Source organism: Eumetopias jubatus, unplaced genomic scaffold (genome assembly GCF_037043125.1).
Source record: "Eumetopias jubatus isolate StellerSeaLion01/CBP00866 unplaced genomic scaffold, mEumJub1_p1.0 scaffold_3, whole genome shotgun sequence".
Classification (NCBI taxonomy): domain Eukaryota; kingdom Metazoa; phylum Chordata; class Mammalia; order Carnivora; family Otariidae; genus Eumetopias; species Eumetopias jubatus.
In genome coordinates, this window is record NW_028274809.1 from 36,420,083 (window position 1) to 36,432,823 (window position 12,741).

Sequence of the window (12,741 nt, forward strand, 5' to 3'; positions counted from 1 at the left end):
TGGAGTTAGCCAGACAGTGGAGTTAACCCCTGCTCATTGTGGGGGTCCTAAAGCCACAAATAATGTTGGCCATCAGGACATTTGGAGCCCAAAGTTGGACTCTGTTGACAGAGTTAGAGGAGAATATCTCTTTAATCTGTAGCTAAGAATTTTCTTGGGTTCAATATTTAAAAATCTTTCTGAGGATGGTAAAGTGAAAGGAATAAGATGGGCAGTAAACCCTTACTGGCCTAGGTCTCCTAATCCCAGAACTGTCCCAAGCATAATCCTCCTTAGAGTGGAATTTATATCAAACAGCTCAAAAGGCTTTTCTTTTTTTTTAAAATCAGTTCAGAGAGTCTACTTAATAGCACCTTCATTAAAATACTTTTGTCAGCAAAGGGTTTTTCAGTTTTAACATTTACATAACCTAACAGTGGTGACGAATGCCATGAGCTTTAAGGGTCTATTAGTGGTTCCGTTTTTTCTGGACTTTATAATTTAAACCTAAACATTAATTCTGGGTGGAACTTGGCATAATGTCTTTTTGCCTTGGAGGGAATTTTTGTTGTACAATTAAAAAAAGTTTTTTTTTTCGTACAGTCACCTTCTCCATGTCTCCCCTTCCCCAAGTAAATAGCAGTTAAATAGTCAAGGTCTTAAAAGGGCTTATTTAAATTAAGAAAAAAAAAGGATTGATTATTTTAGGTAAATTTAACAATTTTCCATTAGTTCACATTGTAAACTAGTGCTTTTGATATTAACAAGACCTGTGAGGCTGATAATGCAATGAAAATATTTTTCTTCTCTCTCTCATGTATGAAACTCATGTGGTAAAATTTTAAAGAAAATCAAATTTGATGACCCATGAGACTTACAAATCAGTGTCTTACCTTCTTTATTAGAAGGTGAGAGACAAAAAATTCTTTATTTTATGTCACCTGAAATTATAACCTTGACCAGAAGGAAAGAAGTTGGAATCTCACTTTTAAATAATAAAGTGACAGAATATCCCAGTAGTATTTTGGAAAATTAAAAATGATCTTTTGTGTATGTTAATACCATGTTGGAGTTGAAATATTATATAGGGATCTGATTACAAGATAACGGTGAAATTAAAAACAAGTGAGGAAACCAACCCTGCAATGACGGACTGTCATCCCTCTGAAAACTAGAAGGCATTCCGAACGCTAGTGAAGATGCATGCCAGGAGAAAAGAGCTCGTGGAGTAGAGTGGGGCTAAGCCAGGGTACTCCTGAAGCTTTGTGCAGCGTTCAGCTTCTGAGGCTCCGTTCAGACAAGATTTTGTGCCATAGATGTGGCAGGTGTAGTCTTAGAAGACTAACACCTTTTATTATTGAGGGGGTATAAGAGGAACATTATTCTCTGAAAGTAAGTTAAACACATTTAAGACCCAAGTAAAGGTACTTTGCAAGAGTAACTAAGGTGATCCTGATTTTTTTTTTCCTTCCTAAATGAATCTCCAGGTAACATTCAGCAAAACTCACTCTATTTACAGTCCTGTTCATATAGTAAGTTTGAGCCTTAAGCACATTTTTAAAGCTAACTTATAAACCCCCCCCAAACTAGAGCTTACCATTGAAGGCCTGCCAATGCTGTCACAAATGGCCATTAGTTCCCAGGAGACTTTGAGGAGAATAAGAGCCATACGAAAATGCCGTGACTTTGGTAAGAAACATTTTGTTGCATTTGTATTTTTTTGCCATCATGGTGAAACCTTGGGCGGAGGGGGGAGGCGACCTGCGTGTTCAGGACTGATACTGCAAGCTCTCCCATGGAAATGTATAGAATTCCAATTAGCACAGGGTCAGAGTATAAATGTACCTCTTTTCACACTGTTCCAAGTGGGTAGTGGAAAACAAGCTGCAAAGTAATTCCCTTGGCCCCCCAATAAAGAGATTTATAGCAAAATAATTCTCAGCCCCATAATGGGACTGTTGTCGGTTTGTGTTTGATATTTATAAAACTGAAATACAGTCCATGTACCCAAACTAAACATTTATTGTAAACAAGTTAACTGCCAAGAGCTTATATTCTGTCAAACATAATTATATTGAAGATTGATGTATAGCTTGAAAGCAAGTTTGAGGGAGACAGTTCTCTTTACCCAAGGACAGCCTCTGAGGTGCAACCCTCTTCTCCCTTTGACATAACTCACGAAATCGTCTTTCTTGCTGCCAGCCTCTCAGATACACAGTAAACACAGGCTCGCTCTTTGAAAACATCACTTTTGTGAACCCTACTTCTGTTAACAAAATAAAGAGATGCGTTTATGTTCATGGAAACTGTGAGGTACAGTTTCTTTCATCGTCTTTATGTAGACGCAGGCAGCGGTGGTGCGAAGAGGAAGGGGCCGCTCTCACCACGATGGGCAAGGCACCGTGGCCACACTGGAGCTCACCCACACATCTAACCCTCAGTTCGCCCCAAAAGGAACCACTTTCTCCTTGAATGTGGAGTTTGAAAAAGAGCCTTAGGCTTGTCTTTTCTGTTATTTTGTGTTGAGCTTGTGAGATTAGATCTGTTTTGAAACTGGCCCTTTGTGGGTGAAACTACATCAATATGCTTGATTTTGTGGCTCAGAAGTTAGAGAGTTAAAGAAATTAGGAATCTAGGGAATCTAGAAGTAGAATCTTTGAGATTGAGATGTTCCATATCTGGGATCATCCCAGATTTAAAAAGGTGCAGTATTCTTCCAGGGCCTTTTGTTTTAATGAAAGTAGAAACTTGTATTATCTTTCCAATTAAGATTTATCCTTCTTCCCCCCCCCCCCCCCCCCGGGAGACAAATAAATTTCTTTAGGCTTTTCAAAGATAGTTAAAAGCGGGATGACATTCCTCCTGTGGCTGGATAGTATCCTTTGGATAACATTAAGGATGAAAATAAGATTTTCAGTGGATTTATATGCTGTAGCTTAAGTGATCTCTTTAGTTTTTTTTTAATATTAAATTTAATATTCTCTCTTGGAAATTATATACATTACAAAGGGGATGTATTAGAATCATGAAGTGAAAATATGAGTTTTCTCTGTTCTCTTTTTCTTATTTAAGTAATTGCTGTAAATTGCACAGGTACATATATACTTAAAATATCTTTTCTGGCAAGTATTCCATCATTGGGGACCTGAGTTTCCCCAGTCTGAAGGCTGGGTTTTATTAACTTCATCTCAGTCACAATAATAATATCCTATGTATTGCAATTGAGAGATCTCGGTGTACCCTTAGGGAACTGCAGAATACACACTATGATTTTGACTTTCTTGCTCTCTCCTTGTTCTTTTCTTTTTCTTCTAGTGTCAGCCCTTTCAAGGGCTTGCTTGCTCTTACCTATCGGTGGAGGCATTTGTTGGGTACGAGAATGAGAGTGGCTTGTAGTCCTGATGGCTGCTTGTCTAAGCTTGGCTTTGTGAAATCTGCATTCACTTCACAGTGATGATTTTTACACATCTATTAGACATCCCTACCTGTTTTGCCGTTTTGAGAGTAGGATTTCCTTTTGTAAGGAGAAAGCCTTTTATTTTTTACTCTAAAAACTTCACCTTTTCAGGTTTTTATTTGATAAAAATCTCTCCACTCTAGTATGATTTCCTTTGGGGCTTTGCACCAGTGTTTGATCTCAATTTTTAATAATTTTGGTGAGTTAAACTCCCCAAAGAAAACATGCTTGTGTTGTGAAATATTCCCACTAGAAATCTGGGTAGTCTTGTCTTATTGAGAGCCCAGTGCTTGATTCCTTTATTAATTTCTTGCTAGTGAACCTCAGTACAGTTAACCTTTCCTTAACACTACACTGGAGAAATCAATCAAGGATTTTTTATTTTAATTGTTAAATTAGACAGAATCACATTTAGGCAAAGCTCAAAACTGGATATGATAAAGCAAATGTTAATATAAAGACAATTTTTATTGACTCTTTTTCTGACTTTTGGGACTCTAAGTTGCAACTAGCTTTTCCAGAGAGGATAATGAGAATGAGGGGAGCGGCACATACATCTACACTTAAATACGATCTGAAAAATTATCTTCTCAGAGACTGCTAAAATAAAATTTTACATAACGAAGGACAGAAATCTTACCATTAATGAATTATGGTGTAGTTATTTTAACAAACCATTGAGTCTCAAGACTTCCTATATGCATTGATAACCCACTGTGAAAAGAACCGCAAACATTTAGTTTTGAACTAAGGGATACTTCATGTTTGAACTCCTCTGTGATAATTGAACTTACATATTCTACTTTTTTCTTAAAATTTTTTTTTTTTTTAAATTTCGGGGTCAGTAAACATTTTTGTCTGTCTGATTTAGGAAAGATGTAGATGTTGCAGTCTTCCAGTATGGGCACTATAGGACTGCAGATCAGACCCCTAGGGCTCCAGGATGTATATGGTCACAGAGCATAGTACTGCTAGCCACTTGCTTGAGTCTTAACACCAATAGACTGCGGTGCCTTCCTGGTGATAAACCAACAATTTCTGTCCACAGTGGTCGCACGCAGCCCTGTGGTCTGGCGGACGTTCCCCGGAGAGCATGGAGCAAGCCCCCAGGTCCACTTGTGTGGATTGTTTCTTAGAAAGCTCTTCTTGTATGCTGATGCTGAATGCAATGCAGTGGGCTATGGTGATGTGACAAGTTCAGCTGGGAAGTAACGGCAAAAAGCCAGAACTGACATCGCCTCTTCATGGTGGTTCTGAATGTCTGGCTAGAATTAGCATTTTGTTGAACTGCACCAACATTTATTTTGGACTTGCTGTAAGTCAGGCTCAGGGCTGTAGCGGTGAGTGAGGGAGTGAGGAAGACTTAGACCTAAGTCCAGCCCATGTTGGAGAAGGAAAAGGCAGGCCTCTCATTCACTTTCACTGGACATTCCTGACATCAGGGGATTTAGTTCCTTGGGTCAGGCTTGCTATGGCCCAGTTCCCAGGTGTAGCTCAGGCTTTTTTGTTTAGATAAGTAGCCACACTGTGCCTTCTGTGTGCCTATGAAGTCCTGTTTTGCAGACGGCCTGGCCAACTTGATCCTGCTACCACATTTCTATAAATGAGGAGTATTGAGAGACGTGGAGTTTATCCTGCAGCCTTCAGATCTGGCTTCAGGTTGAATCGTGATCTCTCAGTCTGGGGACAGGCCTGGAAGACCAGAACCCATCTCCTCTCCCTACCACTTGAAGCTCAGTTTGAGCCTTTAGGGTGTTAAGTAAGAGAGGACTAGAGTTCGTGCATCTGCCCCACCCCTGGCCTATTTTTGTTCTTATCTTCCAAAGTTAAGATCTGCCTCAGGGGCTGCAAGGTAGTGTCTGGTTTTACTAGACAGGATTCTGAGAGTAAAGTATTTCTTGATAATCTTACCTCCCCACCCTACTTCCCTAAAGGGAGAGAGGCATTAAGGAGCGTTATTGTTGAAGCTTTATTTGGAGATGTAACCTTGAGTTACAAATAATTGGGTCATGGATGAACGTGAAATAACATTTCTGCATATATGACTTAATATGCCTTAGAGTAATTGTTAAGCAAATTTTGCCTTCTCCATCATTGTAGGATTAACTGTGTTCCTCCCCCTTTGAATGACACAGGTTGCCCCTCTCAGTCAGCTCTTGCTTCCTCAGCAGTAAGACTTAAAAAAGAAAACCAACAACTAAGACAAATGAATTAATCCTTCAGAGAACCTTTTGCAAGCAAGGGTCAGAGAGAAACTTTGAAAGTGGAGCAGTTGAGGGGAGCCTAGAGGACCTCCAGTCCACCTGCGGATGGCTCCCTTGCCCCCAGATATTTTTGCTCTCCTGCCACGCCAAGCCTGGTGAAAACTTTTTTTTTTTTTTAATTGCATTACGTGAAATTCTTTCCATTAGAAGTTAATATAGGATACAATGAGTTTCTTTTACAATGAAAGTATATCTAAGATTAAAGGACTGCTAAACCATTCCAACAACAAAAGTGTAGCATCTTTTTATCTATTAATCTCTGTGGAATTTTTGAGCTCAGCCCCTGGGGGAATGGGAGGTTGGAGTGGAATGGTGGAATGCGGAGCCTCTGGTTACCATAGCTCAGGAGATTGGGTGCCTAGGAGAGGACATCAGGGGCAGAAAAGAGCAGAGTAAGAAAGATTTACTTGATCCATCTTGAAATTTTGCCTGGGACCCCAAGAAGGAGGTGAGGGACACCCTATTCTTTCTTTTTGTTTCTCTCTGCAATCTCAGTGCTCAGACTTGCCTTGATTGTTTTAGGGTGGGTGGCTAGAGGCTAATACTGAAGGTTAATATTGAAGTGACTTCTTGTATGTGACTCAGGGTGTGTGTGTGTGTGTGTGTGTGTGTGTGTGTGTGTGTGATAGAAAGATAGAGATGGAGAGGAAAAGGGGGAGGGGAGAGAGAATGAAGTTTGTTTTGTTCTTCTAATAAATTTGCAATAAGAAAAGATAGTTGCCACCCCTCACTCTTTTCTCTCCCAGTCCTCCCGGTAGACCCTGTATTCACTCTCGGTTTACACGGTAGAATTTGTTTCAGTGTTTCAGGGTTCTGTGATTTATTGATTGTGGTGGTTGCTAAGTGTGGTGCTTTACTCCAGGTTCAGTTTTATACAAAGAACAGATATGAGAGGCTCTGCCCTAAAGCCTTTGTAATCTTCAATTAGCCCTGGGACCTTCTCAGGTGATAGAACCAGATATACTGCCAGCTTCAGGGAAGGGAGTGGGCCCTGTGGCTGCCTTCCTTCGGGAAATAGACTGTTTCAGGAGCCCTTGGAAAGGGAGGAGGAGAAAGGCTGGCCTCCTATCATAGACTGGCTCCTGTCATTCAGGGGGCAGGTCCAAGAATGAGGGTGGACCCAGGAGACAAAGGGATTGGGGTGGCGGCTGGAGCCCACTGTCACCTCCACCTCCACTATGACTCATTTGAGCCTTTCTTTGTCTATGAGTGACCAAAGGGCAGGGACTGTGTTTGATTCCTTCTGTGTGCCTAGCACAGTGCCTCACATGTCAGAAGGTGAATTTACTTTTAAGCAATGCATGTCACCCATTGGACTTTGCGAGCAGTGAAGGGGCCTTTGCCAAAAGGCCAAGCCTTTGCATTTTTGTGGGTGTGGGTTTCCAGGTGTAGTTTTCCATCCCCAAGAAAGCAGCGTGCCTGGAGTTTAGAGTTGGCTAACCTGAACTGTTCTCCTTGTGCTTCTCTTGAGCATGTTACTTATTTTCCCATGGTGTTTCCTCATTTACTGGATGAGAATAATGATACCCTCTCATGGGGTAAAGGTGGGGAGAAAGATGAAGGTACGGTGTATGCTAGAGTGTGTGGTAAGTTAGCAGGTGCTATGCAAGTGACAGGTTTGTTTTGTGCGACGGTGGAAAGCGGTGTAATCCGGTTCTCTAGACCCTAGCCGCTGGACCTTCTTCCATCTTTCATTGTTGAGGTGAGCTATCCAGAGCATTACAGGATTCTTGTTCCTTGGGCCACTTTCATGACAGTGTTGTGGCATTTCCTGAAAACTGTTCTTTAAAATGAAGGGAAGGGGGGAAAAAGCCTTTCCCTTATTAAAGAAGTTGGATTAATACAGTTAGGAATAAAACAATGGCCTACGCTTTGCTTGATGATGCAGAGATGTCACGTTAGATTTTGGAGTTTAACCAATAGTACATCTGTCCTCAAGTCTTCTACGATCTGGAGCACAGAGGAAAGATAACTGAGGGGCATCCAAGAAATGCTCAAAACAATTGCACAATTGTCTTAGTTATCAGTTTGTGATGACTTTATCCTGTGTCAGAAAAACCATTGTATATGTTGGTGTAGGCAGGTTGCTTAGAGCAGCTCTCCTAGAAATATAATATGGGCCACATGTATAATTTAAAATTTCCTAGTAGCTTCATTTAAAAGAAGTTAAATAGGTGAAATTAATTTTGATAATATATTTTATTTAACTCAGTGCATCCAAGATATTTCTACCTGTGGTTGATTTTTAAAAATTATTCATGCTATATTTATTTGTTTTTTGCTATTAAATCATTGAAATTGAGTGTGTATTTTACACTTACAGCACATCTCAATTCAGGACTAGTCACATTTCAAGTGTTTAGTTGCCACATGTGGCTAATAGCCACCGTAGTGGGCAAGCAGTTTTAGAGTATAAAATGTGTTTTTAATACTTTCACCCTTTTGCTTGGGGCACATTGAACATCTTAAGTAATTCAATGATTATGAGTATCGTTTTTATTCTGAAGAAAAGCTTTTTAGTAAGTTTCATGAGCATTGATTATGGACACTGAAAAAAGTTATTGATTCCTTATTTTCCTCTGTATTAATGGTATTAATTAATGGTATTAATACTGATTTTGAAAAAAAAGAAAAACAAATAGGTTCCATTGTTTGAGAACTGTCAGACTACTATTTCACAGAGTTTAATCCTCACAGCAACTCTGTGATGTAGACATTATTATTTGCATCTTACCTGGGAGGAATTTGAGCCTCTGAGAGGTCAAATAAATTACCCGAGCTCACTACAATAGGTAAAGAATGACAGTGCCAGGATTTGATCCAAGAGTTGCCTGCCTCCTTATGCAGAGCTAGTCACCACCACATTTGACCATCTCCCATTTGTCTCTATTCCCATGGCTGCCGTGGTGAAGATTAGGTTGCCTTTATAATCATACACACTTTTTCAGAAATAATGTCACAATGAAAATGACAGTTTGAGCATTGGATCTAATGACAGTTGGGAAATGCATTTTTCTAGTGGAAGGAATCTCCTGCTCATTTTGCCTCAGTGCTAACAGAATTCACCATTCATCCCAATTGTCAGAACAACTCTTAATTCTTAGCAAATGGCTGGGACTGTGTGCTGTCCCTTAGACAAAACTACCTGCTTAACCTGCCACAATTGTAAAAAGCTTAGCGAGGCTTATAATCAAAAGGTTCAAAGTTCCCTACTTGATCATCTGGAAATGGGTCTGTGCTACAGTAAAAGAAAAATAATGTCATAAGTTCCAGATACAGGGCTAGAATAAGAGTTTCTTTCTTTTTTTTCTTGATCATTTCTAAATTTTGTTGTAAATACATTTCATTTTTACATTGTTATTCTTTTATTGGAACTTACCTTTTAATTCTTCCCATTCTTATTTTTTGAATTGCTTTTCAAATACTCTTGCTATCTTTTTATCTACTGCCACTTTTTTCTTTTTCTTTCTTTTCTTTCTTTCTTTCTTTCTTTTCTTTTCTTTTTTCCTTTCTTTCTTTTTCTTTTTCTTTTTTGCCTGGAGAGAGTGAGGAGGGGGGACCAAACGGAATGCCTTTTTTTGATATATATTCCTACTCATCCTTTTATAGTTTTATTTGCGAGGGATTTGCTGTTTTTAAGTTTTTAAAACCTATGCCTTAATTTTCTTCTTCCTCACACTTGACCCCAACTGGACTGTTTTACCATTTTTCATTTCTCTTGCTGTTGTCACTAGTAATCACACCTATTTTTCCTCTTCTTTTGTAAAAATTGTGTTTCATTGTAAAAATTTCATAATTGAAATTTGATATTTGATTCATGAAATTCTAGTAAAAAGGTACATTTTTCTTTATATAATCCGTTTATTTTTAGTAGCTCATATATATATGCTTTCAGAGTAAATTCTATTGTCATACACTTCTGGTTAATATTGTTTTATTTTATAAATGACTTCAAAATCCTTTTCTTTTCCTTTCTGTTCTTTTCTCTGCCTTGCCTTTTCTTTCCTTTCCTTTTCTCTTTTCTTTTCTTTTTAAGTAGGTGATGCCTGTGAAGGATCGGTGCTTGCTTTTTGACTGGAAGGAGTTATTGCTCTCATGTCAGATAACAATTGCTTTCTTTAATCACTGGACTAAACTGTTTAGGAAATATTTTGATAACTGACACTTTCAAAACATAAGTTCCTGAATGGTATAGACCCTTGTGCTTTAATGTTGTATTTCATTTCTTACTCACTGAACTGTTATTTTTAAAAATTAATAGGGTCTTAGGTTTTTTTTTTTTTAGTTGACTATAGACTTGAAAAAGATTTATGGTTCCTAAGTAATGGATACATGATAGCTTATGAAGGCAACTGGATTCATTGAAAGGCCTTATCTGTGATTCCCAGATGTGTGACACTCAGATGTTGACATTAGGAACTGCACATGGATTTTCAGCATTGAAACTTATGTACACATAGGTATTAGTGGTGAAGTAGCTTATGGCACCACTGACTACATGGCCCTATGTGTGCATACGCTGAAATCATTACAAGTAGAAATCAACCTGCTTCCTTGGACAAAGATCATATACCAGTATGTAAGAGTTAAAAGGTCTAAATGGGGGCTATTCCCTGCTGGTAAGGACTCTGATGGATAGGTCCTATAAAATGCCATTATGCTTGCTTAGGAAGATTTTACAGCACCTTCAACAGCATTGAGGGCAGGAGCCACATCAGACTTGTTCTTACTTGTGTCTCTGAAGCCACAGGGGATACCTGGCACACAATAGGTGTTCAGGGAATAAAAATTGGATAAATGAATGAGCACAAAGATAATTTGGAGGCAATGTAATTTATAGTGTTCATTTCATGTCTTACCTACATTTGGGAATAAATTGGGCATAAGTAAGTAAGCATTTGATAGACTAATACTGGTCACAATTCTAAAAAATATTTTATAAGGCACCATGTGGCCAGGCTAAATTTCCTTCTTTGTCTAAAACAGTCTGCTTCACCCTTATTTCCTATTTTCTATAAATCTGTACCATAGATAGTGTATTTGCTACAAACAATAATGCTGCCTTATTGTTCTTGAGAGTGAACACGGAGTCAGTAGTTGTCCCGGGGAATGGTATGGTGTGACTTGTTAGACTGTTGTGCTGGCTTAATAATAATTACCATGATCCTTAATGATAACAATTCTTAATGAGTATTATTATTGTTAATAATGATTACATTTAATAATTACACCCTATACTTATTATCTTTAATAATAATAATTAGCACATGGGAACCAGTTGCACCATTGTATTATCTTTAGAACAAAAATCTGCATCTGTGACCTGGTAGTTTGTAGGGTGTCTGCTCCCACCTTCTGCTTTCCAGATGAGAGTGAGTCAGGAGGCTTCTAGGGTCTAGGCAGAGGGGAGGGGCTTTTAGAAAAACTCCTGTGTAGTCTGTGTCTCACAGGCAGAAGTCCCATGGGTCATTTACACAGAGGTCTTATTTTTATTGTAAAGTGCCTTCAGCAATGACCAACTAATTGTCCACCTCCCCCCATCTCTCAGCTTGCCCACCTGTCCTTCATAACTTTTGGTTTTCTTGCACGAAGAGAGAAGACCCAGAACAGATCTTACTCCATAACATACTAATTTGTGTGAATTACATGGGGCAGAGTCCATGTTTATTACTTGTATGTTGGTAAAACTTTGATCTTCTTATGCCTTGGCTATGTTTAGATTTAAATGCCTGTATGACTTTTTTAAAAATAAAAAACAGTTTATAAAAAAATCTTTGGCGAATTAAACATTTTTTAGCTTTTCACACTTTGATACAAAGCAGAGAAATATTTCAGTGACAACAGATTTCAACAGATTTTCAACTAGACTAATTTGCTTTATTCTTTAGGGTAGTTTACTTCTTTTCTCTGAAAACACAAGAGGAGATAATTCCCTTTATAGTGGTAACTGGTGTTAATATGTAAAATAATAATTTAAAAGAAGACAAAGTTTTACATTTGGTTGCGTGTTTTGACATAAGTTAAATGTCAGTTAAGATTTTCGTGAGCAAGATATTTGCAGACTAATTGATGACCTGTTTGCTGGGACTTAGATAAAAGATACAAGAGGGACTGTTAAAAAATTCCTATTGGCTTTCTTAGACATAGTCACTTGATAACTTAGGCCCCGAAATCAAATATGCCTCTCTATAGGTATCTTACAGCATTTCCAGACAAAAGCAGATCTGATCTGGAAATGCTAGTCCCGATTAATAGTTAATGACAAAACCATAGACATGAAGGTTATGAGGGTCTGGAAGGTCATCACCTTAACCTCAGCTTTGTGGCAGCTCTGGAGTTAGGGTCTCAGGCAGGACACCTCTGATGGGCACACTCCACATTTTAATGACTGGAATCTGAGGGCTTCTGCCTTTGCCCAGGGCAATTCTGCTGCAGTCTGATAGTAATAAGGAAGGGGAAAAAAAATCCACAGCTTTCCCATTAGGCCCATCCAACTAAGAGGCTTGTTTAATCTAAACCATTGTCGATCACAGATGAGTAACTTTTATAACTGCCTCTTCCCTTCTCATCACGGTGACTGAGATTTGCTTTGTAATGTTTGTGTTTTGCTCTTGAATTTTGTCTCTTCAGGTTTGATGATTCCTGTCTTTTGTGTGGTGGAGCAGTTGGATGGCTCTCTTGAATATGACAACAGAGAAGAACATGCAGAGTTCGTTCTGGTTCGAAAAGATGTGCTTTTTAGCCAGCTGGTGGAGACCGCGCTCCTGGCCCTGGGATACTCCCACAGCTCTGCCGCTCAGGCACAAGGTAGTACTGCGTGTCCCCTCCTCTCCTCTCCCCATGCCTCTGTGTGTCATGATTTGAGGAAGAATGTGTTTCCTGAAATAATTTTCCAAACAAGGGTTGAAGAATGGTCAGGTTTAACATCTTTTCCAAACAGCGAATAGCAGAATGTTTCTTGCGGCGTCTTATTTTCTGGTTGCTTTGGGAAGCATTTGACCAGCACCTCTAGAGCCACCAAAATAAACTTGCATTTTAAAG

The 12,741-nt window shown here is 39.0% G+C and overlaps 1 protein-coding gene across 1 annotated transcript in view; it reads left to right on the forward strand.

Moving 5' to 3' along the window:
* The window catches only part of SATB2 (SATB homeobox 2), a 185,229-nt gene that overhangs the window by 13,305 nt on the left and 159,183 nt on the right, over positions 1 to 12,741 (forward strand). Inside the window, exon 3 of the mRNA XM_028122827.2 lies at positions 12,331 to 12,507. Within this exon, the coding sequence (XP_027978628.1) occupies positions 12,331 to 12,507 (177 nt within the window). The remainder of the gene's footprint in view (positions 1 to 12,330; positions 12,508 to 12,741) is intronic.